Below are 27,967 nucleotides of genomic sequence, written 5' to 3'. Positions count from 1 at the left end.
CTTGCTCAATTAAAGCCCTGCTTTTTAAAAGTAGTAGAATGTTAAGGGAGTAGAATCTGACTTAAAGTAACTGAAAATAATCTGACATTAATTTATCGCAACTACTTTCAGATGAAGGCATTTCTTATTTATTTATTTATTTATTTTTGTCTGTGTTGGGTCTTCATTGCTGCACACCGGCTTTCTCTAGTTGTGGTGAGCAGGGACCTCTCACTGCGGTGGCTTCTCTTGTTGCAGAGCACAGGCCTAGACACATGGACTTCAGTAGTTGTAGCACACAGGCTCAGTAGTTGTGGCTTGCCGGCTCTAGAGTGCAGGCTCAGTAGTTGCGGTGCACGGGCTTAGTTGCTCCGTGGCATTTGGGATCTTCCCAGACCAGGGTTCGAACCCGTATCCCCTGCACTGGCAGACAGATTCTTAACCCCTGGGCCACCAGGGAAGCCCCAAAGGCATTTCTTAGAGATGGCTTGTCTTTCTTGGTAATCAAGACTGAAGAAAGAATAATTTATAAAAATTTCCATCACCCAAACTTTATATATTTTCTATCATGTTACTACAAACATGCTTAATGCACCCAAAGGCATTCCAAATAAACTGCTATTTGTTTGAAAAAACATAAGAGACACTGACAGTGAAAATACATTTTCAAAAGTATAAGGAAATATTTAAGAATCATTCAGCCTTGAAATTGCCAGGAACGCAGTGTCATAAGTCCTTAGAGAATCAAGACAATAAAGCCAGCAATGGAGGAATCAGCACTGAAATTAATTAGATCACCTGCCCATTAAGTGCTAAGCTGTGGAAAATTTAATCATGATAGGTGAGGGATGATTTCTTGCAAGAGATCCATTCATTAAAAACATAGCCAATATTTTAATGCTTGAATAAGTTTCAAATGACCTCCAAAGTAAACATTCCTAACTTTGGTTAAAGGCAGCAGCTGCTTCCTAAAAGAAAACTGTTCAAAGTGACAGTCACAGCCCCTATCATGCAGGTGAAGACTACACTCCAGTGGCTTATGGATTGCCACACAAACTCAAGGTTTAGAACTCCCACGTTAAAGCTGAGGAAATGTGGGCTCAGGTAGGTGAGTCAACTTTCCCTACCCCACGCACCCAGAAGATGCAGGAGCCACAGTGTTACCCAAGTCTGTCGAGCGCCAAAGCCCGATCTCTTCCTGTGACCTCTGGCTGCTTCTCCACCGAGGGGTGACAGCAGCATTGCTGGCCACCGAGGCCACCCATCCTACTAGGGGCTTTTGTCCTCGGTTGTCCAAAATTCTGTTATTTGTGGCTCAGGCCTGTGGCGGGGTGGGGGGAGGAATGTTGTAGACGCTAGAGTTCAGCTGTGCCGAAAGGCAGTTTCATTATATCCCCATTAAGTATTGTACCGGCTTCCATAACCGGTAAGAAAAGTACCTGCGCACCATTGCCACGAGTGCATCCGCCAGGAAGACTCGCAGACGTGGAGAGGAGCAAACAAAGATCAGCCCAACCGCTGTCAAGGGGGAGCAAGGTTTTCATTTTATTCAGATGCTCATATGGAACAGTCTCCAACATCATTCCATCTGAAATCGGTTCGCGTGAAAACCGTCATACCAGGTAGGTGCCCATCCTCAGACTCGCAGGCCTTTGGCCAGGCTGGTCGCCAAGGAAACGTCCGGGAAGCAGGCCTGCGCGGTCCTTCCCGCGGCCCCAGCGCATCGGGGGCACATCAGGGGCGCCCGCTGGCCCGGGAGGTCCACACAGGGGCCCTGAGGCCACCGCGTCCCCCCACCCCCACCCCCCAGTGCCATCCCTCTCGCCCGCGCCCTTCGGGCCATGCGAGGGCGTCAGGCCGGAGAAATGTGCCCGAAGCCGGGCGCCTTGATGCTGGGGATGTCGTTCTTCCGGTAGAAGTCAGCCTTCACGTGGCCGGCGCGTCTGTGATCCCGGTTCGGGGGCTCCACAGGCTGGTGGATGCGCCGCCCGTAGACGGAAGACGTCAGCACCCACACTGGCCTCTCGCGCTCCTGTTGGGGGTGAGGGTCGGGGAGCAGAACGCTCTTACCTGTCCAGCCCGCGTGCCGCGCACCTGCGCCCCACCTCCACCTGGCTTCTTAGGTCCCCTCCACGCTGACGCCTGGGGGGCGGACCTCTTTAACCAATTCACACCCAGTCCCCTCTGCTCGGGGCCTGCCGCTGTCCTCAAGTCTTTTAGAGGAAAGACCAAGGTCTCGCACGGGGCAACAGGTACCCATTGACTTCAGGGTCCTGTTCCTCCACCTCTCCTCCCTTCTCCCCGAGGTCCTCCTGCCTGTCTTCTGTCGCCTTCTTCCTTCTCCCAGATACACATCTCCCCAGACCTCTCATCTCCCCAGACCTCTCACCTCCCCAGACCTCACATCTCCCCAGATCTCTCATCTCCCCAGACCTCCCATCTCCCCAGACCTCCCATCTCCCCAGACCTCTCATCTCCCCAGACCTCACATCTCCCCAGATCTCTCATCTCCCCAGACCTCCCATCTCCCCAGACCTCTCATCTCCCCAGATCTCTCATCTCCCCAGACCTCTCATCTCCCCAGATCTCTCATCTCCCCAGACCTCTCATCTCCCCAGACCTCACATCTCCCCAGACCTCTCATCTCCCCAGACCTCACATCTCCCCAGATCTCTCATCTCCCCAGACCTCCCATCTCCCCAGACCTCTCATCTCCCCAGACCTCTCATCTCCCCAGACCTCTCATCTCCCCAGACCTCCCATCTCCCCAGACCTCCCATCTCCCCAGACCTCTCATCTCCCCAGATCTCCCATCTCCCCAGACCTCTCACCTCCCCAGATCTCCCATCTCCCCAGATCTCTCATCTCCCCAGATCTCTCATCTCCCCAGACCTCTCACCTCCCCAGATCTCCCATCTCCCCAGACCTCTCATCTCCCCAGACCTCTCATCTCCCCAGACCTCACATCTCCCCAGATCTCTCATCTCCCCAGACCTCCCATCTCCCCAGACCTCCCATCTCCCCAGATCTCCCATCTCCCCAGATCTCCCATCTCCCCAGACCTCTCACCTCCCCAGATCTCCCATCTCCCCAGATCTCTCATCTCCCCAGATCTCTCATCTCCCCAGATCTCCCATCTCCCCAGACCTCACATCTCCCCAGATCTCCCATCTCCCCAGACCTCCCATCTCCCCAGACCTCTCATCTCCCCAGACCTCTCATCTCCCCAGACCTCTCATCTCCCCAGACCTCCCATCTCCCCAGACCTCCCATCTCCCCAGATCTCCCATCTCCCCAGACCTCCCATCTCCCCAGATCTCCCATCTCCCCAGATCTCCCATCTCCCCAGACCTCTCACCTCCCCAGATCTCCCATCTCCCCAGATCTCTCATCTCCCCAGATCTCTCATCTCCCCAGACCTCTCACCTCCCCAGATCTCCCATCTCCCCAGACCTCTCATCTCCCCAGACCTCTCATCTCCCCAGACCTCACATCTCCCCAGATCTCTCATCTCCCCAGACCTCCCATCTCCCCAGACCTCCCATCTCCCCAGATCTCCCATCTCCCCAGATCTCCCATCTCCCCAGACCTCTCACCTCCCCAGATCTCCCATCTCCCCAGATCTCTCATCTCCCCAGATCTCTCATCTCCCCAGATCTCCCATCTCCCCAGACCTCACATCTCCCCAGATCTCCCATCTCCCCAGACCTCCCATCTCCCCAGACCTCTCATCTCCCCAGACCTCTCATCTCCCCAGACCTCTCATCTCCCCAGATCTCACATCTCCCCAGATCTCTCATCTCCCCAGACCTCCCATCTCCCCAGACCTCCCATCTCCCCAGATCTCCCATCTCCCCAGATCTCCCATCTCCCCAGATCTCTCATCTCCCCAGATCTCCCATCTCCCCAGATCTCTCATCTCCCCAGATCTCTCATCTCCCCAGATCTCCCATCTCCCCAGATCTCTCATCTCCCCAGACCTCTCACCTCCCCAGATCTCCCATCTCCCCAGATCTCTCATCTCCCCAGATCTCTCATCTCCCCAGATCTCCCATCTCCCCAGACCTCTCACCTCCCCAGATCTCCCATCTCCCCAGATCTCTCACCTCCCCAGATCTCCCATCTCCCCAGATCTCTCATCTCCCCAGATCTCCCATCTCCCCAGACCTCCCATCTCCCCAGATCTCCCATCTCCCCAGACCTCCCATCTCCCCAGATCTCTCATCTCCCCAGATCTCCCATCTCCCCAGACCTCTCATCTCCCCAGATCTCCCATCTCCCCAGACCTCTCATCTCCCCAGACCTCTCATCTCCCCAGACCTCTCATCTCCCCAGACCTCTCATCTCCCCAGACCTCACATCTCCCCAGATCTCTCATCTCCCCAGACCTCCCATCTCCCCAGACCTCTCATCTCCCCAGATCTCTCATCTCCCCAGACCTCTCATCTCCCCAGACCTCACATCTCCCCAGATCTCTCATCTCCCCAGACCTCCCATCTCCCCAGATCTCTCATCTCCCCAGATCTCTCATCTCCCCAGATCTCCCATCTCCCCAGATCTCTCATCTCCCCAGACCTCTCACCTCCCCAGATCTCTCATCTCCCCAGATCTCCCATCTCCCCAGACCTCTCACCTCCCCAGACCTCCCATCTCCCCAGATCTCCCATCTCCCCAGACCTCCCATCTCCCCAGATCTCCCATCTCCCCAGATCTCCCATCTCCCCAGATCTCTCATCTCCCCAGATCTCCCATCTCCCCAGATCTCCCATCTCCCCAGACCTCACATCTCCCCAGACCTCTCATCTCCCCAGACCTCCCATCTCCCCAGATCTCACATCTCCCCAGATCTCCCATCTCCCCAGACCTCCCATCTCCCCAGATCTCCCATCTCCCCAGACCTCCCATCTCCCCAGATCTCCCATCTCCCCAGATCTCCCATCTCCCCAGACCTCTCACCTCCCCAGATCTCCCATCTCCCCAGATCTCTCATCTCCCCAGATCTCTCATCTCCCCAGACCTCTCACCTCCCCAGATCTCCCATCTCCCCAGACCTCTCATCTCCCCAGACCTCTCATCTCCCCAGACCTCACATCTCCCCAGATCTCTCATCTCCCCAGACCTCCCATCTCCCCAGACCTCCCATCTCCCCAGATCTCCCATCTCCCCAGATCTCCCATCTCCCCAGACCTCTCACCTCCCCAGATCTCCCATCTCCCCAGATCTCTCATCTCCCCAGATCTCTCATCTCCCCAGATCTCCCATCTCCCCAGACCTCACATCTCCCCAGATCTCCCATCTCCCCAGACCTCCCATCTCCCCAGACCTCTCATCTCCCCAGACCTCTCATCTCCCCAGACCTCTCATCTCCCCAGATCTCACATCTCCCCAGATCTCTCATCTCCCCAGACCTCCCATCTCCCCAGACCTCCCATCTCCCCAGATCTCCCATCTCCCCAGATCTCCCATCTCCCCAGATCTCTCATCTCCCCAGATCTCCCATCTCCCCAGATCTCTCATCTCCCCAGATCTCTCATCTCCCCAGATCTCCCATCTCCCCAGATCTCTCATCTCCCCAGACCTCTCACCTCCCCAGATCTCCCATCTCCCCAGATCTCTCATCTCCCCAGACCTCCCATCTCCCCAGATCTCCCATCTCCCCAGATCTCCCATCTCCCCAGACCTCCCATCTCCCCAGATCTCCCATCTCCCCAGATCTCCCATCTCCCCAGACCTCTCACCTCCCCAGATCTCCCATCTCCCCAGATCTCTCATCTCCCCAGATCTCTCATCTCCCCAGACCTCTCACCTCCCCAGATCTCCCATCTCCCCAGACCTCTCATCTCCCCAGACCTCTCATCTCCCCAGACCTCACATCTCCCCAGATCTCTCATCTCCCCAGACCTCCCATCTCCCCAGACCTCCCATCTCCCCAGATCTCCCATCTCCCCAGATCTCCCATCTCCCCAGACCTCTCACCTCCCCAGATCTCCCATCTCCCCAGATCTCCCATCTCCCCAGATCTCTCATCTCCCCAGATCTCCCATCTCCCCAGATCTCTCATCTCCCCAGATCTCTCATCTCCCCAGATCTCCCATCTCCCCAGATCTCTCATCTCCCCAGACCTCTCACCTCCCCAGATCTCCCATCTCCCCAGATCTCTCATCTCCCCAGATCTCTCATCTCCCCAGATCTCCCATCTCCCCAGACCTCTCACCTCCCCAGATCTCCCATCTCCCCAGATCTCTCACCTCCCCAGACCTCCCATCTCCCCAGACCTCCCATCTCCCCAGATCTCTCATCTCCCCAGATCTCCCATCTCCCCAGATCTCCCATCTCCCCAGACCTCCCATCTCCCCAGATCTCTCATCTCCCCAGATCTCCCATCTCCCCAGACCTCTCATCTCCCCAGATCTCCCATCTCCCCAGACCTCTCATCTCCCCAGACCTCTCATCTCCCCAGACCTCTCATCTCCCCAGACCTCACATCTCCCCAGATCTCTCATCTCCCCAGACCTCCCATCTCCCCAGACCTCTCATCTCCCCAGATCTCTCATCTCCCCAGACCTCTCATCTCCCCAGACCTCACATCTCCCCAGATCTCTCATCTCCCCAGACCTCCCATCTCCCCAGATCTCTCATCTCCCCAGATCTCACATCTCCCCAGATCTCTCATCTCCCCAGACCTCCCATCTCCCCAGATCTCTCATCTCCCCAGATCTCTCATCTCCCCAGATCTCTCATCTCCCCAGATCTCCCATCTCCCCAGATCTCTCATCTCCCCAGACCTCTCACCTCCCCAGACCTCCCATCTCCCCAGATCTCCCATCTCCCCAGACCTCTCATCTCCCCAGACCTCTCATCTCCCCAGATCTCTCATCTCCCCAGACCTCTCATCTCCCCAGACCTCTCACCTCCCCAGATCTCTCATCTCCCCAGACCTCTCACCTCCCCAGATCTCCCATCTCCCCAGATCTCTCATCTCCCCAGATCTCACATCTCCCCAGACCTCCCATCTCCCCAGACCTCCCATCTCCCCAGACCTCTCATCTCCCCAGATCTCCCATCTCCCCAGATCTCTCATCTCCCCAGATCTCCCATCTCCCCAGATCTCCCATCTCCCCAGATCTCCCATCTCCCCAGACCTCTCATCTCCCCAGATCTCTCATCTCCCCAGATCTCTCACCTCCCCAGACCTCTCATCTCCCCAGACCTCTCATCTCCCCAGACCTCTCATCTCCCCAGATCTCCCATCTCCCCAGACCTCTCATCTCCCCAGACCTCTCATCTCCCCAGATCTCCCATCTCCCCAGACCTCTCATCTCCCCAGATCTCCCATCTCCCCATGCTCCATCCCCCAGATACCCTCATCTCCCCAGGCTCCCCATCATGCCCCCAGCCCCGTTCATCCCTTTCATTTTCTCCATCCCCTTAAAAGGCTGTATTTCTCTGCATACCACTTATCACTACCTGGCATCCAAGTCATTATTTATTTGGCTTTTATTTTTCTGTCTCCTCGTGGGAATGTCAGCTCTAGGAGGACAGACAGTTCTGTTTTCTTCCCTTTACACTCAGTGGCACATGGGAGGTGCTCAGAAACTCTGCCTGGATCTAAGTCATGCCAGGAGTGTGCTTATGAGAGAAAAGCACTAACTTCACTACCAACTTGGAATGAATGAACACAAACCAAAACAACAGAAAACCGAAGTTAATGTCCATGACTTAAGTGGTGATACTTCATAGCACCTCCATCACTTAATTTCACAGCAGTTAAAAGTTTCTTTGAAAGTGACACGGTGGCATTCTTAAACATTAACTGCCGCAGGCAAAAATCCTCTGATCCAAAAAGAAATCCCACCAGAAGCTTTGTCATCCATATTTCTGTGTATTGTATAAAGATTATGATATTAATACAGAATCCAGATTTTAATAAACATACTGTCCTCGGATCAGATTTACAGAGACAATGTCCTAGTGTGGAAGAGGGTCTAACCCAGCGGCAGGTGGGCTCGACCATGCCAAGGGGATGCACAACCTCCTTCCCCCACCCCCATCCCTATCAACCCCCCTCTCTATGCCCACACCTCCAACCCACCACCCAACCCCCTGTACCTGCTGTGAGCCTGACCTTCTCACCCTGTGAGTTTGGTTCCCTCTGTTGGTCACCACCCACCCTGTGCAGCTGACAAGAAGCAAAGCCCTTCCTCTCAGAAAACCATGCAGAGATAAAAGAAGAACGGAGTCGTATGTGGTACATACAGTGGCCTGGTAACTAGGGAGAAATACTCTATCTTGCATGTGTGGTTTCATCCCTGGAAGGCCAGTGTTCTTAGAACTATGATAGCCAGGCCTGGGAGGTTAAGCAAAGACCTATTTATCTATTGAAAAGAACTCCTGAGTTTTGCTGTCATGGAACGGTTACATTCTAGAGGACTAAACAGCAGTCACAAAAATTAACACGCAGGTTAACAAGGCAGAATGGAGTGAGCTGTGACAGTAGCTTAGTCTTCACTTCCTGTCACAGTGAGACAGAGGAGAGCCTCACAAAGGTGAGTTACGTGCAGCCAACTGCACACAGTGCTAAATAAACACACACACAGTGAATCTGTTCACACCCAGCGATACCCTGCCTTACTATTACCTCCTCGTTAACGTGAAGTCCCAGGCTTTTTGCGTGTTCTCTGTCGTCTCGGTGCAATTTCTGATTATAACCTGGGTTCTTCTTAAAAACACAGTCATAGAGGGAAATGATTCCGGTCTGGGAATAAAAAGAGAAAGAAAGCCATGGTTTATTCAAGGGCTGAGCTGTGGAAGCTTCGTGTGGCTTGAGAGCCCAAACTCTCCCTGATGAAGAGTGGAGATGTATAGAGATTCCAGACTGCACCGAACGTGTATGGGGAAGGTCACCACCCCTCGGGCAGTGACCAGAGCAAGGACGCCAGGCCCCAAGTTCCTGAGAGGTCCGACAAGGTGGAGATATTTCCAGGGACACTTTTCCTAGACTGTTACAGACCCCTCCTTCCCAGAGGAGGCTCCTTGCTCTCGCTGACTCCACCCTAGGGCTCAAGTCTTAAAATTATGATAATCCACTCAATATATGTGTTTTCTCCTCCATTTTTTTTTTTTTTTGGCCGTGCCACACGGCACGTGGGGTCTTAGCTCCCTGACCAGGGATCGAACCCACGCCCCCTGCAGTGGAAGCTTGGAGTCTTAACCACTGGACCGCCAGGGAAGTCCCTCTCCTTCATTTCTACTTTTCTTGAATTTCTCAAATTTTCTATAATAGGCTTGTACTGCTTTGAAAAACTAACAATATCTGAATACTAGGACAATATACCCAAATAGAAGTTCTCCCTCTCTAGAGAGAAATATTTTCTTTGATCATATGCGGCAGCTATAAAAACTGTAATTCATATATATATGAACACATATATTTGGTATGTGTTGTATATGTGCATATATACATATGTATAATATACACATATATAGCAAACATATGTATAAAATACTCACACACACAGCTCTAATGTGTTAGAAAATGATCCCATTAACAGAGCTGCCATCTGTAACATCTCCATTTTTTTATCCCCAATTTTTCTTATACAAAAATAAAACTGCCTCATTTGGTACCTAGTAAAAGGAAAAGAAACCCACGTGTTAGCTGATCTTTAATCTTCACCTTGTAAGTCAGGCCTGTCATTTCTGTTCCTCCAGCCAAGTGCCAGCTGCCTTGAATCCTCCAGCAGCAAAAGCAGATGCTCCATCTCGCTGGGATTTGGGATCATGGGGTCTCTAACCTCTGCTTGCTTGTCTTTTTTTTTTTTTTTGCAGTACGCAGGCCTTTCACTGCTGTGGCCTCTCCCGCTGCGGAGCACAGGCTCCGGACGCGCAGGCTCAGCAGCCTTGGCTCACAGGCCCAGCCGCTCCGTGGCACGTGGGGTCCTCCCGGACCGGGGCACGAACCCGTGTCCCCTGCATCAGCAGGCGGACTCTCAACCACTGCGCCACCAGGGGAGCCCTGCTTGTTTGTTTTTATCCTGAATAGTAATGCTAGAAGAGTCCTCTCCGACTGAAGGACACAGAGGTAGAAGGTAATGGTGCAAAGGAGGCACGTTGTGTGCAGTCTGCTGGAAAACACATCCCGCCCATCCTCAGTGTGGGAACTCAAGAGCTGCTGACAGCAGTGGATATGGCTGGAGTGTGATGTAGCTTCAGCACAGCCGTGAAAACTCCTTCACAGTTCATCTATCCTGTGCAAGACGTGCCACCCCTGCTCGGGAAGGTTTGGAGATAACTCAGACATGGCTGCTGTCCTGGTGCCATGAACCATCTAGTCAGGAAAACAACGCCATCTTTTAGAAAAATTATTTTCAAGTTCTTCAGAATTTCAGTGGCACCATGTTCAAGGCACTTATTCAGTGATGCTGGAATCCTGGTTTGCCTACGTTCCGAGTCACTCCAAGTGGCTAGAGACAGGAGTCATGGCTTCTGAATCCGTGCCCTGATGGTCATTGAATGAGGTCACCATGCAGGAGCTTCTTCTTGGCTTCGTCTTCCCTCTCCCACTCAGCTGCTGGGCCTGTGCGTGCATTGGTTTGGCCGGCCCTGACTTCCATGCCTTCTGAAGGCCACCTACACCCTACAACCTCCTGAAGGTAACCTTGTACTCGTGGGATTAAAAAGCAAAAGACCCAAATCAGTGGAGAAGTGATACATTATTCAGCTTTTGGTATTGTGAACATTGGCTAGCTGTTTGGGAAAAAAAAGAAAAAGAAAGATGGGTCTTCACATCACTCTATGGACAAAAGTAAACTCTGGATGGATTAGAAAAGTAACTGAAAGGAAAACCCACAAGGGACCTCCTAGGCAAGAAAGCAATGGGGAAATATCACAAAGGAAATATCCATCACTTTGACCATGTAAAAATCAGACATTTGCTTATCAAATAAAATTCAAACTTAAAAAATCTTTAGGAAATGAAGAAGAAATCTCAGTGTCTGTAACATCAGTGTGTAGGATGTCCACAGAAGCAGAAGCTGGTGGAGTTGGCTGGGTGCTCACTTCTAGCCTAGAGAGATTAAGCAAACCTCACAGCAAACCTTTTTTTGGGTAAGCTACCAGGCCAGTGGGTCCGGCAGAGACACAGCAGAAGCTCAAGGATGCCACCCACTCTGCTGGGATGGTGGGACACAAATTCTCCAAAGGAGCATGTTCGCCTTCTGTAAAGGGGGTATTGCAATGCAGACCCTTCCCTTTGGGGTTCAGAGCTACTGGCCAGGCCCGGCAGAGGCAGACACAAACAGTAACTTGAAACCCCATCACCCTTACATCTCCTGCATTTACACGGTAATGTAGGCTGGGCTCTTGGTCATAATGTAGATGTTCCACTGTCACTGGAATCCCTCCTGGCCCGACTGACCCGTGAAATGGGTGTGTTTCGGGAAAGAGTTGCCGTGGGCAACAGAATGACCTGGTTTCCTAGGACCGAGCACCTGTGTGGGAGCTGCACCTGCAGCCAGAGGTGCCCCCTTCTGCACCCTAAGAACCTTGGGCCAGAGAGGAGGAGGCCAGCGGCCAGTCTCTGTTCCCTGCAGTGACTAGCTGCTCCCGGGTGTGCGGCTCAGCCCCACCACAAGGGGGCAGCCCTGACAGCATGGGAATAAGGGATCCCCCTTGTGCTGGCTTCCTGTGCAGGTGGCCCATTCCCGCCTGCCCCTCCTGAACTGAGTAAGCCCCTGGGGTCCTTGGACTTGTCCTGGGAAAAAGAGGGAGGAACAAACTCAAGAACAGAATGAGAATGCCATCGCTGTTACCTGAACGAGGAAGGAAGTCTTGCTTCATTCTGTCTCCTGTGATGGAGAAACCCACTGCAATATGCAGCTTTACAAAATAATGCCTATTTCTTCTCATTCTAATTGGGTCTCCTAAAATACTCTATAAAAGTAAGATCCATGAGCAGCAATGCCGGGCTCCCATCCCCAGGATTAGGTACCAACAGCCTACTATATCTTAGAAGAGTCTTTATTAGAATTCTCACTGCTGATGGATGTGATCAGAATCTTTAAGTCTTCCGTGTGGGGATTTTGCCTACTCAGGACTTTCCAGAGTAAAAACGAGTTTTTTTTCTATCATTGAAAAATAAGAAAAAATTAATCCATCACCAGGCAGGCAGCCTTACTTAGTAATGTGACTGTCCATTTCCAATACCTAATCAAACCAAAAATCTGGGTTTTCCTGGATTTTAATTATTAATCTTTCTTCTTTCAGTCTTTTTTATTCCTTTATGATTTAAAGCAAAATGATATTAAGAAAAGCCAAACTGGATTTAGATGCTGCCACAAAACAGAGCTTCTGGGCTCCTGATATTTTGCTATTAAAATCTCTCAAGGGATTTCCTCTATTTCACAGATGACTTTATTTTTTTAAAAGGCAAAGCAGAGCCCCTTTATTTTTCTCTCATGATTTCCTTAGCTCCTTTGTGTTTTGAGTATCATTATAATGTATTCTGGTCTTATTCTGGTCGTGGTGTCTGATCACCCACCATCAGTTTCCCTATGGTGACCCCTACTCCTAACACTGAAAAATCACTCCAGTCTGTAGCCCTGGGCTGATGCCATAAGACAAGTGGGGGCCTTCAGTTTTCAGCCTCCAAAGCACGTTGGGTCTACTTTGTGCCAGGCACTCTCCTAGACTCTGGCACAGAAATAAGGAGACCCTACTTTAAAGCAGACCACCTAAAGGCTGAGAATGGAAATAAACCCACTAATTAAAATATCTCAACATAACACCCAGGGAGGAACAGAGGTATGTACAAAGTACAGTAGCACCAAAGAAGGAAGGATCAGCTTTTGTCTGGCCTGGGGATAACAAGTGGATGCAAACGAAGTTGACAGGAGGGACCACACCACTGTAGCCAAGGCCACTGGGAAGTAAGCTCCCTGTGTGTTAAATCCATATGTTGAATTCCTCACCCCTAGTACCTCAGAACATGACCTTATTTGGAAATAAGATTACTGAAGGTGTAATTAGTTGAGGTCAGACTGGGATAGGGTGGGTCCCTAATCCAATAAGACTGGTGCCCTTATGAAAAGAATTTGCACACAGACACAAATAGGCAGAAAGTGAAGATGATATGAAGAGACACAGGGAGAAGATGGCTAAGCTAAGGAGAGAGGTGGGGCACAGCTTCTCCCTCACAGCCTCAGAAGGGACCAACTCTGCCAGCACCTTGATTTCAGGTGTCTAGCCTCCAGAAACTGTGAGACAATACACTTCTGTTGTTTAAGCAGCCAGGTCTGTGGTACTTTGTTACAGCAGCTCTAACAATATACACGATAAGGAGAAGTAGCCATCTTTTGAATGATGGAAAGTAAGGATAGAGATAGTACAAAGGTTATTGCAGTGGAACCAGAGAACCAACCATGGAACACTCCGCTCAGGTAAACTGAATCGGTAGACCTACTGGCTTGGTAGACATCACCAATGTTCAGTGCTCCTCTACTGCCTACACAGAGGATTAATCTTCCCTCTCCTTTAGGTTCGTGAAGCCATGAGCCCAGTTCTAACCAACGAATGGTGCATAGAGGTGACATGTGACTCTTCAATCAGAAGTATTTAAGAGCCAGTGCCAGGGACTCCTGAAGCTTAAGACTGAGGTGTTAGCAGCTTCCACGGTGGCCACTGAGGGACGGTACTGGGCAGAGTCACCCTTCTGATCCCTGTTGGACGCTTAGCATGAGAAATAAGCTTTGTTTCAGGCCACTGAGACTTCGGGGGTTGTTCATTACTGCAGCATAACCTAGCTTATCATGACTAATGCAAGTTCATAAACAAGGAAGAACTCCTGGCCTACCACCTCCAGCCCACAGGGGGCCTGGGGGCTGTCTCTTCTGGGGTTGTGGGCTTTATTATATCCAGTGCCTCCTCCCAAACCTGGAAGCTCTCTTCCTTCCAGTAGTTACACAAACTCTCACACAAATAGTTGGGGGAAGATTTTGAGCAAACTGAGATTCAAGTCCTTTATTTTCTCCTCCCTTTCAGACCATTTTGAATATAAATGCACTCTTCATTGTAAGTTTCCATCACAATTAGGCCAGGGCCAAGTGACCAGCTCTGGCCAGGGAATGTGGGTGAAACCAGTGGATGATATCTTCTAGGCCTGGTCCCTAAAAAACTCACAGCAGGCCTCCACACTCTCTCTCCTTGCTCACTGACCAGCAATTTAAAGGATCCATGGAAAGACGCAAAGTCCCAAAGATTCCCAGACCCTGGCAATAATGGAGTCACTAAAACAGAGAAGCTCAGTTTCCCAAGTAACTGCATTAAGAAGACCTGCCCAGGAGAAACATACATATTGGGCTGTATTTCATTACGTTATCTTTATATGCTTAAGGCCACTGGCGCACTTATGTTAACAACCTGCTCTCTGGAGAAAAAAGACCTGATTTGTAGTGTTTGCTCATTTCTGTGGTGTAAATACTCCCATCATGGCCAAATTCAGGCTTCCAATTGAATGCAGAGTTCAGAAGAGGTGCTAAAAATCCCCTCTTTGTCAGTATGATCAGGCTCTGACACATCACTAGTTAAGACTCTCAGGGTTTGGGGTCCATTTGTTTGCATAGCACATCCTAGCCCACCTTTATTAATAAGGTTATGGCTGAGCCACTCTCATCTCCTCTCCTCAGGGGTCATAGTACTGCTACCTCTCACCTGGAGGCTTTCAGGTACTGTTTGCCTACCCAGAGCTTTGTGGCCTACTTTTAAAACTGAAAATTCCCAAGGTGACTGAAAATGGTTTTCTTTGATTCATAAGGGCCTCATTTTACTTCTGATAAATTCAGTGCTTCTCCTTGGGAGTCAAGCAGCGTATGAAGCTTAAGGAGTATGTTTTCATTAATTTTAATATTGTTCAAAATTCTATCTCTCAGAAGAAATGTAGCTTGTCAAGGACGTAATGATAACTTTTTAAAAAGGACAATACTCAACTATTCTCTTTGGTTTGTGGCAAAGATTGTGTTTCCTCTCTGGTGTGTTAAGATCACAAGTTTGGGAAATTTTCATAACTTTCCAAATAATCTGAATAGTTTATCAATTTAATAAGAATGAAGTCAGTTGCCTTCTCTCTTCCATTGATACCAGCTCCCCATTCACCCCCTCTTCCGCCCCCTGCCCCCCAGCAATTCACATCAAGGAAGAAAGGGCCATCCACGGGGGGCTGAAACCTGAATCTAGTCTTACATGTTGTCACTTGGTCAAATATATTGGGGAAAATGCTGTCTGTTTTCATGTATCATTTGCTTGTTGTACTTCTTAAAAGGAGATGATTTTGAAAAAAAGTCTGAGATACACTATTAAATGAAAAGAGCATGCTGCAAATATATACACGTAGATGTGTGATCGTGTGTGAACATGTTCTTATATTTAAAAATTCGACACACATGACTGTATTCATAAACGCACGTGGAAAGGCATGCACCGTGTGCTCACATGGGTGGTCATGACTGGGAGGAACCAGCTGGTAGGAAATTCCCTATTCCTGGTGTTTCCTTCCAGAGGAATCACTTCCGCTAGAAGGGCACCCATGACCTCTCCTCTCACTCCTTTCTCCCTCTTGGGTGACCTGCCCCCCTTCCACCTGCCCTGGAGGAAGACACTCAGCCCCACCCTCCAGGCCTTAAGTTCCCAGGGGCAGGTCACTGAACAGTACAAGCGCAGCCAGCCCAGACAGAGAGAGGCAACCAGAGTCCACTCCCAAGTTTGGTCCCCCGAGGAGAAGAGCAGGTCAAGGATAACCCAAACAGCAGATAATCCAAAAGGAAACCCTCTGTTTAGTCTAAGAAGCTAAGCTCATCCATCGGTGACTTGTCTCTTTGTTTAAAAAATCCGCATCCAGTTATTCATCCTCATTGGTTCATCAGCAGCTATTGATGACGCACCAACTATGAGACCGTGGGCACTCTTTCCATTGCTGAGGATAGAGGAGTCACACAAATAAATCCCTGCCCTCATGGAGCTCATATTTTAATAGGAGAGAAAAAACCAACAAGATAACCAAGTAAAGTATTTAGTAGGGTAGACACTAATACATGCAAAGAAGATCAGGCAGGATGGGGAGTGTGTCTTGGTGAGCAGGGGGCGGGGCGGGCATGCTTGCATTCGGCTAGTACACATTGGGACTGGAGGACATGCGGGTGCAAGATGGATAAGAGAGAGAAACTTGCCTAAATTTTCACAGGTGGCCCAACAACAGAACTGGAGCTCACGTGTCCTCCACAGCCCCTAGGAGTGGCCAAGCCTGTATGGCAGACGTACTTGATGCCTAAAGGTGAAGAGGGTCCAGGAAGGGCTCGGGGAGCTGGTATTGAACGCTTCCTGTATCCTGGACGTGGGCATAGGCCCTTCAGGGACGCCCCTTTGCACCTCTGTGCTGTCAACACCCATCATTATGTTTACCAAGCGCTTGGCTGCACGAGGCAAAAGGAAATTCAGTATCAGGAGGGTAAAGAGTCAGCCCCTTGCCTCTTCCTCTCCACCACACACCATCATGGAGAGTCAGCTAATCCCACCAAAGCTAAGGTTGGATTTTCTGAGCAAAGCTTCACTCAAGACACAGCTACCCACAATTCACATTAGCATGAAGGAAAGCATATTGTAAAACTGCCTAAGATTTTTTTTGTTAATGTAGCTTTTAGACTTTGAGAAATATAATCAAAACTGTCATAAAAGGGCATTCTCCTTTGACTTAGCCTTTCCATTTCAGTAGCAGAAATGGTGCACGAGGCAGAAGAAGAAAAAAGTAATTTTAAAACACCATTGAACTGAATCTATGGAACACTATTTTGTAGAAAAAGCCCACACTGCTAGAGGCTCCCTGGGAAGCAGGACAGGAGTTGATAGCATTTTCGCTGGCAGCTTTAGAGGACAAATTTGTCTTAAGATCCAGGGTATTACTGGGGCTTTAAATAAGTGTGCTGCTGTAAGAGCTTTGACTTTGGGCTCCTGCAGGGGAGATGCCTTATAGAACATCAGGAACCACCAGATTGACACGCAGACTACCTGCCTCACCTGTGTTAATTTCCAACAGTGAACAAGATGGAGGAAAAAAGGCCCCAGACCAGATCCTCAGTGAAAGGAAACTCTAATCATCACTAAGAAGAAAAAATAATAATAATAAGAGCTCTTCTTACGTTGGGCTTACAATGTGCCACTTTCCATCCATTAATTAAATTAATTCTCATAAGAGCTCCATGCATTTGGTGCTGTTTGATCCCTGATCCTGAGACGGGCAAGGTGAGATGGAGTGTTTGGTCTGTGACTTGAACTAATAACACAGAGGACTAATAACGCAGGACTCCTGGGCCTGTGCTACTAACGAACTAACCGGTGAGTGTGACACACAGCAACTGGCTTAAGAGCTACTTTTGCAATGTTTCTTCCCAGCTTTGAGTGGGGCCTGGAATTATTTACAGAGAATTTAGGGGCAGCTGAGACCCCAGCAAACCTGTGATACAGAGTTCATCCTTTTTAGTCCAAATGATCTCAAGGTCAGAGAATCAGCTTCTGGAATCCTGTAGCTGATTGAATACCAGCACATACAAGGTCATTATTGCCATTGGTAGCTGGCTTGCAAATGGACTTTGAAATGTCTTTTGTTGTTCTTGATGCTTTGAAGGCTTTTTTATTTAGGTGTTAACCTTTCTCCTGCATCATTTTTTCCCCTGTGACGCTAAAGGCCTCAGGATTTGAATTTGCCTGTGACCCCAGCTATCAACAGTACTGAATTTTTTTCCTTAAAATCTACTTTGCATTAATTTGTCTAAGGCCCATCTTTCCATTGGCAGTAAGACATCAGAGCAGATGTTGGCAAGCGTTTTCTGTAAAGGGGCAGATAGTCACTGTTTTAGGCTTTGCAGGTGCCATGGTCACTGTGGCAACTATTCAACTCTGTGTGGTTGCCATTGACAATACTATACACGTGGGCATGTGACTGTGTTTTAATAAAACTTTCTTAATACAGGTGGCAGGGCAGATTTGGCCCAGGTGGCTTCCTGTGCATGGCCCCTGCACCAGAGGGGCACACTTCTTGCCCACTTCTGATCTGCTTCCAAGTACGGAGCCCTGGTCACCTCATACCTTGGGCGTCTCTCTGCCCCTTGGTAGATTTGGCCCCAGAAAGGTGGAGCCGTGTGTCAGATTGGTGAATTTAGGAAGAATAAACTGAGTCTGCCAAACTCAACTGTGCCCCTTTTCCCTTGGTAGTGTCTGGCCCACAGCGGGTAGAGGGGTCTTCTCTGATTTTTCCGGGGCCCACAGCTCTAGTGGCTGGATGGGTAAATCCATCTGATTCAGAGCTTCAGTCTCCCCAAGCCCAAACCCATTTGCCCAGAGTCCTTAGCGGGATCCAGCACCCTGGCTTTTATCTCTGACAAATATGTATCTTGGCCCCCACCTGCTTAATCCTTTATCTTATTTCCCTATAGCCTCAAAGTGGTTATCAATAAGACCCCTCAAAGATACACATAAAATGGTGTACTGTGAATTTTTTCATTATGTCAAGAAGCCAGATAATATTTATATACTTTCAATAAAACAGCATGGACCAGCTTAAAACATCAAGACTCCTTGACTTTTGGCTGGTTCTCTCATGCTGTGCATTAATGTTATGCGTGACTCATAAATTCACTGGCAATAAGTTCCTTCAAAATATATTGCTCATGGGAGGAAAAGATATGAGGTCCATGGTGGCTGTGAGGTTGGGAACCACTGCTCTCAATCCCATTCCTGTCCTTATGGTCAGCAGAGGTATTCAAGCCCGGGCCAGTCAGGAAACAGGGAGGCAAGGACAGATGAGCTACAGGCGTCCCCTTTCTTCCTCCTGTCCTTTTGTCCTTCCATATTGTCAAAGCCAAGCAGAGAGGCGCTACCAGATACAAGAGATCCTCCTGGCTGAGGTTTATGTGTTGGTTTGCTGGGGCTGCCAAAACACGCAGTACCCAGAACCAAGGGCTAAGCAACAGACATATACTGTCTCACAGTTCTGGTGGCCAAAGTCGGAGATCAAGGTGTCAGCAGAGCTGGTTCCTTCTGAGGGCCGTGAGGGAAGGATCTGTTCCCAGCCTCTGTCCTTGGCTTACAGACAGCTGTCTTTTCCCTGTCCATTCACATCATTTCCCCTCTACGCAGGTCTTTCTCTGTGGCCAAACTGTCTCTTTTCCTAGACGGCAGTCATTTTGGATGAGGGCCCCCGACTAATGACCTCACTTTGATGACCTCTGTAAAGACCCTGTCACCAAATAAAGTCACATTCTGAGGTGCAGGGGATTAGGACTCTAACATAAGAATAATAGGGGACACGGTTCAACCCCTTACAGTTGTCTAAACTAGAAACTACTGCTTCTGTTTGCACGGCTAAGCTCCATGGTATCCTTTCACATGTGGCAAGTACTCAAATGTGTGCTGACCTGATCTAAATGGGGATTCACTTGGGCTCTGTAGATTGTGGGTAGGGAGAAGAAAAGGATGTGTCTGGTGGGAACACCTCACACATCAGGAGGGAAAGACCTCCTTCCTCCCAGGCACTTGGTTAATCTATAGATGCCTCTTCAGGCCACCCCTCATCCCTGCAGGCTGGGCATCTCCAATCAATGTGTCTTTTCATAATGATGTCCCTGCTTCCCCAGCTGCAAGACAGGCTGCAGCAATGTACAGTACAAGACACTGGATGGAGACTTTTAGGAAAAACATGGAGAAGAAAGGAATAAACGACCCCCGCAAATTCTGAATGTTTCTTTTCCTTTCGCTTTTCTTCCTGCTTTGGCTGCAGGGTGGCCTTCGCAGACTCTCAGACTTTTCCCACGACTCGTGTGTGCCTGGTGAGGCCCGGCCACAATCCTGGGACGCTCCCAGCCGCGCTCTGCCTGCCAGCGGCAGTTCAGCCCTGCCTCGAGGTTTCCTAGTTCGAAGGCGGGCTTCTAGGAGGGTTTCCGCGCCCTGGGCGGTCCGGGAGCAGTCACTGCGGCGAAAGCCTCCAGGTAGTGGCTGTTTTCGGGCCGGCCCAGGCCTGCGGCAGGCAGACCCCAGAAGCAGCGGTGCCCCTGCCGGCTGGGTGGCCCCGCGCTCTTGCGACCCTCCTCCAGATCCTGGGCACCAGGCTCACCTTGCTGCTCCCGGCAGAAGGAGCAGAAGCCCAGGGGCTCTCCCTCACTTCCCGGGGAAAAACTCGGCCCTAACCCACCCCTAAAAGGCTCCGAACACCCGCTGAGCAATCCCGGCCGCCCAGCCCGCACGCCCGACCTCGCAGCCCCCTTCCAGGTGAGCGTTTTTCCCCTCCCCCCATCCCCACACTCGGCTCCGCGCCTGCCCATGCTCTCGTGGGGGGCGCGGGGGTCCACCTTACGCCGGTGGTCGCAGTCGCGGTACTCTGGGGTCTAGGAACCCCAGAGGGAGGCCACTCCCCCACCCTCCCACCCCCCTTTGCCCCGGACGCCCCCTGACTCCCTGCGCCCCGCCCCGAACCCCGAACAGGCGGTGCCGCTCAAGCCCGTCCCAGCTCTTCTGTGCAGCCCCGCCCCCGGAGTCCTAACCCGAATCTGCAGCCCCACCTCCCCGGCCCTCCACACTCCGCGGGGCGGTCCCGGCCTGCAGCCCCGCCCCCAGAAGCCCTTGCCGGCAGTGTAACCCCGCCCCCAGCATCATCCCGGGCAGTGTAGCCCCGCGCCATTCATTCTCCCTCTAACGCCCTCCCCGGCGGTGCCCCATTCCCCCTCCCTCAGGCCCCTCCGGGATAGTGCGGCCGCGCCCCCAGGACCCCTTCCTGGCAATGAAACCCCGTCCCCAGCACCCTCCCCGCGTCCCCTCCCAGGCAGTGTGACCCCGCCCCTATTCTCCCTCCTCCCCCGCAGTGTAGCGCTGCCCTCAATGCCCCCACAGCTCCGGTCCCTGCTCTCCGGCCCCGCCCGCCCCGCCCCGGGCCGCTCACCCTGCCCTGGCGGTAGTAGTAGCTGTGCTCCTTGGGGTCCTGGCGCCGCGGCGGGACGTAGCTGAAGGCGGACAGCGCGGAAATGGGCGGTGGCCGGGGCTTGCCCCGCAGTGTGGCGGCGGTGATCTCCTCCTCGTCGTCCTCCATCCGGCCGCCGTGCTCGGTCCCGCCCGCCGAGGGGCCCGGTCCCAGTCCGCCCGCCGCAGGCTGCCCGGCGCCCGCGTTCGGCCGTTGCCTGGAAACCAAGGGGGCGCAACGCTAGGTTGGACTGCGGGGCAGGGAGGGGGTGGGGCCGACCCTCCCCCGCCCCCCCGGCACTTCTGTGCACACCCGGGTCTTTCCTTCTTGGGGCGTCGCGGGAGCCTCACCTGCTAAAGCCGCTGCGGGGTTCCCGGGTGGGAGGCACCTCTGGGATCCGCACTTTCCGCCCTGCTTACCCTTCTCCACGCAGTGTCGGTTCGTTCACTCAGAGACCATTGTTCGCTGGGCTGACCTTGCACCTACTGAGTGCCGGCGCTGGGGATGTAGCCTTGAAACAAGCAGCCCTTGTCCACCGAGATCTGACAGTCTGGTGACGAAGAAGACAGGTGATAGGTGTGAAAACGCAAGTAACTTGAAGAGGGTCTGGGACAGTGCTGCCCAGTAAGAAGATAGAGAGGGCCGCGTGTGTAATGTAAAACTTTCTGGCAACCATGCTCTCATCCTCCCCTGGGCAGAGGTCCTCATAAAAGCACCAGCAAAGGAAAAAAAAAAAAAAAAAACTCTCATAGTCTACTACCTCTTTCAACCTCTCCAATCTCTTTTAAAGACCGGATATAGGTCTCAGCTAATGGTCAGGAGTCTTCACAAGCCTTGCACAGGTGATCTGATCTCACACTTTGCAAAATGGGAGCAGTTGACACCAATTATCTTGAGACCTCAGCTAAAAGTGAGACCGAAATCGTTTCATTGAAAAATCCTTTTCCACAGCTGTGTGGACGTGCTTCTGTTAGCTTCGATTTCAATTTCAATTTGTTCTGCACCAGACTGACAGCTGTACAGGACATGGTTGCACACATACACTCTGATGGCTCAAGTCTGGCACACAGTAGGTACTCAACAGATAGTTGGTGACTCAGTAAGAAATACAGTTGCCATAATGGCTTGGGTACCTTCTAAAGGTAAGTCTGAGACAAGGGCTTGGATGCTCTTGCTTTATTTGGGAGGTAATTCCAAGGAGCAGGCGGAAGGGACCAGAGGAGTGAGTGCAGCAGGGAGGTCTGTATAAGGCTGAATTCTCAAGGTCACCCCTGAGGGCAGCTGGAGCTCGACCTTGCCCAAGACTTTCTGAGGAGCCTGGAGCAGCCTCTCAGAACCACCTGCAGTTCAACATGACGGCGCTTTTTATTTCTTGTTCCCAGTCCTCCTGGGGTGAGACTGCCTTCTGGATTGTTCACTCCTGACTTTGTAGGACACCTGCCCAGTGCTGCCTAGGCCCCCAGTGGGTCTCCTCGGTGCCAGAGAAGCCCTGGCGCTGACAGTGACAGGTACGCGGCATCAACTTGAGGCGGCATGCTGCTGTCAGGAGGTGGGCGCAGCCCCATGGAATGGCCACCACCCCGGGGGTGGATTCAGATGTGAGGCTGAGAGGCTGCAGGGCAGGAAGCAGAGGTGGAGGAAACAATAGGTAAGACCAACTTTGCCAGTTTCAATTATCAAGAGATTTTAGTTCCTTTTTAAAAAAACATTTTTCCTCTATGATCCTATTATGTATTCTGGGGACATGAGTGGAATACAAGGTCAAAGAGTCTAATGTGTTTAAGTCCTTTGTGTCTGTGACTTGTACTTGCAAAGTTCTGTGTGGGGGGAGGGAAGGATAAAAGAATGAAAACCCTGCTCTTAAAATAAGTGGGTTAATAGTACAAGAAGGCATGCTGAGTACATGTTAACTCTGCAGGAGACCAGATCAGCTTTGTTTCACATGTGTCAGGTCTACAGTCCTCCGTTCTACCAGCTGAGCTATCGAAGGGTGCACAGATCAGCTTTGTTTCAAAGGCCAACCTCAGTAGTCTGGGATGTCTACCCCCCTAATCCCATGCCAGCCTCATGGATATACACCGGCGCCCGCAGCTGACGCTGGATGATGACGTTGCACTGGTCTGGCTTAGGCTGACATGGGCGTGCTGACCGCTGACTGTTCATGCAGCCTGCTCTGCAGGTCCACCGGGGCCTCGGCTGCGTGCAGCTCCCCGCTGGATGACACACTGGAGGGCGGCCTCCACTGCAGAAACTCAGGCAGTTCATGGGAGCATCGGAGGTGCCTAGTCCAAACTGCAGCTGGGACTTGTCCCGTTTCTCTTGACACCTGGGCAGAATGTAAGCAGGGGGAGACCTGGTTGGAAGAATTTCTGTTAATTTGAGGCAGGGAAGGAGAAAGCTAATGTTGTGCGACATTAGCATGTCACATGTCACATTAGCGGTGGTTTCAGCACATCTTGGGCGGTGTGTGTGTTATATTTATCATGAGTCCTCATAAGCCCACAGACTTGTTAAGTTCAGAAGAACCCTCTGGTTCTTTATGCTGATGAGAAAACTGAGATGTAAGTAGGATAAGTGACTTGATGCAGGTGACAGGTCAGTGGGTGCCCCTCCTGAAAGGTGTATGGAATATCTGGAAAGCGGCAGGGGGGGTGCTGGTCTGAGGGAATGGTTTTCTCCTTTGGAGCCCTCAGACCATTCAGAGATGGGGCCACAGCCTGGACAAAGCCCAAAGCTTTAGCCAGCGATTCTCAGCCAGCGCACTGACGCAGCCAAGGAACAAAGTGTCCAGATGGCCTCCTCTCCACCTTGTAAACCTTTGTTAACTGAGGTGGAGAGAGGGGAGAAATCACCTATGAGTACATGAAAATGCCATCATCTTTCTAAAAAATCTTCTGTTGAAAATGCAGACATTTTAAAACAAAGTTGATATCTCCATTTTAAGTTTGAAAGCTCTTACAATCATGTTATTTGTAAATGTCACTGTAAACTCATTTAAGTGGCCCAACATAATTGGACTTTAATTCACAGGCTTTAAAACAGCTTAAAGGGCTTCCCTGGTGGCGCAGTGGTTGAGAGTCCGCCTGCCGATGCAGGGAACTCGAGTTCGTGCCCCGGTCCGGGAGGATCCCACATGCCACGGAGCGGCTGGGCCCGTGGGCCATGGCCGCTGAGCCTGCGTATCCAGAGCCTGTGCTCCGCAGTGGGGGAGGCCACAACAGTGAGAGGCCCGCGTACTGCAAAAAAAAAAAAAAAAAACAGCTTAAAATCCCTTGGATTAAGTACTCCTTTGCTTTTATGATGGTTCAGAGTTAAGAGGGGTGGATGGACAAACACACATACCTGTCACCGGCTGGGAGAACTGCCCGTCTGTGTACCCAGCAAACCTAAAGGTCATTATCAACTCCAGGGGTATGAAAGGGTGCTTCTGCTGCACCTTTTCCGGATCCCCCATCAGTGCTGTTTGACAGTTACTGCATGACCCTGGCTCCTGCGACAGGGGAGCCACTGCCCGTCCTGCAAAGCATCTCCACAGGCTCTGGGGCACGGGCAGTGGTCTGTGATGGGGTAACACGCCTTTACCTCACTCGACACCTCCTCCCTGGTAAAGAGGCGTGAGTACTGCTGGTAGACTTAGAAAGCATGTTTGTCATCAGGTTTTTCCTGTAGGCTGGGTCACTCACTTGATGGAGTCCCTTGGAGTCATATTAAGCATCAAACTTATGAATCAAGACATATAAGTGCAAATTTAATTTTGGCTTGTTCACCTTGTCGATTTTGAAATCAAAATGAATGTGATTTTATAGATGCTCCAAATGAAAAACCCCCGATACCGATGGCTCTAGCAGTGAGCAAGACCACCTGCCAGAACCAGTGCTCCTTACAGAGGGTGGACCCCAGGGCTGAGACAGGAGATGGTAAGTGAGCCTGGGACATCCTCTTCTGCCAAGAAATTTTCAAAATTGAATGTGTCAAGGTCAAAAGGACAAAGAGGCCATCCTAAACGGTATCCCACCGGTCTAAAACAGGACAAGTTATGAATCCAAAAGATGACTGTAATGGACTGAAGCACATCAAGTATATAAAATGTCATGAATTCATAAATATCCTAAACAAACAGACAAATAAAACACTGACCACCTCTGTATTCTAAACCTTGATACAAGGAAAGACACATTTATCTCGTTTTTTTTTTTTTTCTGTGTAAACCTTATTTTATTTTTATTGGAGTATAGTTAAGATGTTGTGTTAGTTTCTGCTGTACAGCAAAGTGAATCAGTTATATACATACCTATATCCACTCTTTTTAAGATTCTTTTCCCATATAGGCCATTACAGGGTATTGAGTAGAGTTCCCTGTGATCTACAGTAGGTCCTTATTGGTCATCTATTCTATATATAGCAGTGCGCGTGTGTCAATCCCAATCTCCCAATTTATCCCTCCCCCGCCTTTTCCCCCGGGTAACCATAAGTTTGTGTATAAACCTTATTTTAGAGTTCAAAAATACTTGATGGGAGAAATTTCTTCTTTATAGATGAATACAAGTAAAGGAATAAAATAAAAGGATAATAAAAATAATAAAAGTAAAGGAATGATAGCATTAGGAAATCTTTTTTTTTTTAAACACCTGTTGGAATAATGAATCTAGGCAACAGTCATCAACAGATGCTGAAGCCGTTAGGTGACAGGTTGATGGGGACGATATGGTGGATGGATCAGGCTGGTGCTGATCCAGGAACCCACTATCAACCTTAATGAGTATCACTAAGAGGGTAACAAGACGTTACGGTATGATGTAAAACAAATACACAGCATCTCCTCTGAAGCATCCTTGCTGAAAACATTAAGCTGAATCTAAGCAAGCCTCTGGATGTAACTTTTAGTTTAACAGGAAATATAGCAAAGGAACCAGTTAGAAAATGTCAAATCAATACTGTGGGATATTTTACAAGGCAATTGATCTAACTTCTCCAATAAATTAATAATATGGAAACCAGGTAAGGGAGGGGGGCAGTTACAGACATGAGACTTAAGACTTAGGGGTATAACATCTAAAAGTAGTATGTGGCCTTTGTTCAGATCCTGCTTCAAACAAATCAACAGTTAAAAAATATTTCTGAGAGAAAGACAAATACCATATGATACCACATATGTGGAATCTAAAATATTGCACAAATGAATCCATCTACGAAACAGGAACAGACTCACAGACATAGAGAACAGACTTGTGGTTGCCAAGGGGGAGTCTGGGGTTAGTAGATGCAAACTATTACATATAGAATGGATAAACAACAAGGTCCTACTGTATAGCATAGGGAACTATCTTCAATATCCTGGGATAAAACATAATGGAAAAGAATATAAAAAAGAATGTATATATATATATATATATATATATATATATATATATATATATATGTATGTATGTATAACTGAGTCACTTGGCTGTACTGCAGAAATTCACACAACCTTGTAAATCAACTATACTTCAATAAAAAAAAATTAAAAAAAAATATTCCTGAGACAGTATAGAAAACCTGGAATATAGACCAGGTATTAAATGATCACAGGTAATAATTATTAGTTTTGTTCATTGTAATAATGGCAGAATAGTTAAATAAAAAAGAAAAAAGTTTATTGGCTATGGATTCATACTGAAGTATTTAGGATAAAAGTATATGATAGCTTGGATTTTTAAAGAAACATTCCAATAAAAAAGGAAAAGAAAAAAAAAGAATATGGGAGTAAATGGATGAAACAGAATTGGAAAATTTGGGTATTTTGTCATGCTGAATAAAGGGACTCATGTGAATTCATTATACTATTCTTTCTCACTTATGTGTTCAGTGTTTTCCATAATAAAATTTACAGTAGAATTACTGAGATATTGTTTATTGCAAACATTAGAACCCAGAATATCAGTTCAAGACACAAATAGTGTGCCCTATATACCAGAGACTGTGGGAGGAGATGGGGACAGAGATGTTCAGTTTTTTTCTGAGATGGGATTTCAAGTGTATTAAGGCAAAATTTCTTATGATGGAGCCAAAAGCCAAAGAACACCAACAAAAGGTAAGGCTTATTGACTACACAGGCAAGGGAGCCGGCACACCAGAGGAACCAGGCAGAGGGATGACAGGATGAGTAGAGGATGTGGGTGAAATTGAACAAGGCTGGGCTGAAGATGCAGAGAGCAAGCTTGTGTATAAGAGAACTAACATGAGGCCTGGCCTGAGAAGACGACCGGGATGCTCAGAGATAAGAAAAAGGTAAGGGGGTTTGTGTCCCAAACCCTCTATCTGAAGCTCCGCATCGTCTTGTAAATCAAGGCTGCTTCTCTGCACCAGAATGACCCACGAGGCTCAGATCCTGCAGGCAATAGAGGCGTGTTCCATTCTTATTACAGCAAAGGTTTTGCAGAATGAGGTTTCTCAGCAGGGTGTCTGTGATGCTAATTAGCAAAAGGAGTGGCCACGGGTTCAAGCTGCTGCTCCAGGAGTCTTAACCATCAAGGCAACGGTGCTCCTCCTTATAGAGCATCCCTGATGGGCTCCCTCTCCAGGAGCTGTAACAGTGAAGTTTGACTGCAACGTAACTCTTGTACCAATGACAACAAGAGCCCTCATGGTTCGCGGAGCACTTACTGTTTTCCAGGTACTGGCCATACAGCTGACAAGGAACGACTTATTTCATGATCCTGAAATGGAGCAGGACCCTAAGGGGCCTTTCAGGGACAGTCCCTTCTCCCATGTCCTCTGCTGTGGTTCCTCTCTGAAGTACCCAGATAATAGACAATGGTACCTGATGCACATTTCCTGAGTTGTTTAACAGATGCTAAAACCACCACTAAATGGAAGAAATTAACTACCTGATGACCATAAGCACGTAGCCCCCAGAGCCTAAGGACTGACAACGTTAACCCCTGCGACACCACCCTGTTACCTCGCCATCAACCAATCAGAGAATTGTGCACTAGCTGATCACACACCCTGGGA

At 49.8% G+C, this 27,967-nt stretch overlaps 1 protein-coding gene across 1 annotated transcript; it reads right to left on the bottom strand.

Moving 5' to 3' along the window:
• Window positions 1-1,831: 1,831 nt before the first annotated feature.
• CFAP90 (cilia and flagella associated protein 90) lies at window positions 1,832-21,446 on the bottom strand (the record flags this gene model as incomplete). The annotated part of the gene is made up of 4 exons (XM_079703671.1): window positions 21,391-21,446; window positions 20,954-21,188; window positions 8,618-8,734; window positions 1,832-2,011 (listed from the first exon to the last, which is right to left on the bottom strand). The coding sequence occupies exons 2-4, from the start codon at window positions 21,098-21,100 to the stop codon at window positions 1,832-1,834; spliced, it is 444 nt and encodes a 147-aa protein (XP_079559797.1). The 5' UTR covers window positions 21,101-21,188; window positions 21,391-21,446.
• Between the last annotated feature and the right edge of the window lie 6,521 nt (window positions 21,447-27,967).

The sequence above is a fragment of the Hyperoodon ampullatus genome (genome assembly GCF_949752795.1).
Source record: "Hyperoodon ampullatus genome assembly, chromosome: 4".
Lineage (NCBI taxonomy): Eukaryota > Metazoa > Chordata > Mammalia > Artiodactyla > Ziphiidae > Hyperoodon > Hyperoodon ampullatus.
Note: the sequence above shows the minus strand (reverse complement) of the source record. Positions and strands in the feature narration are given on the sequence as shown.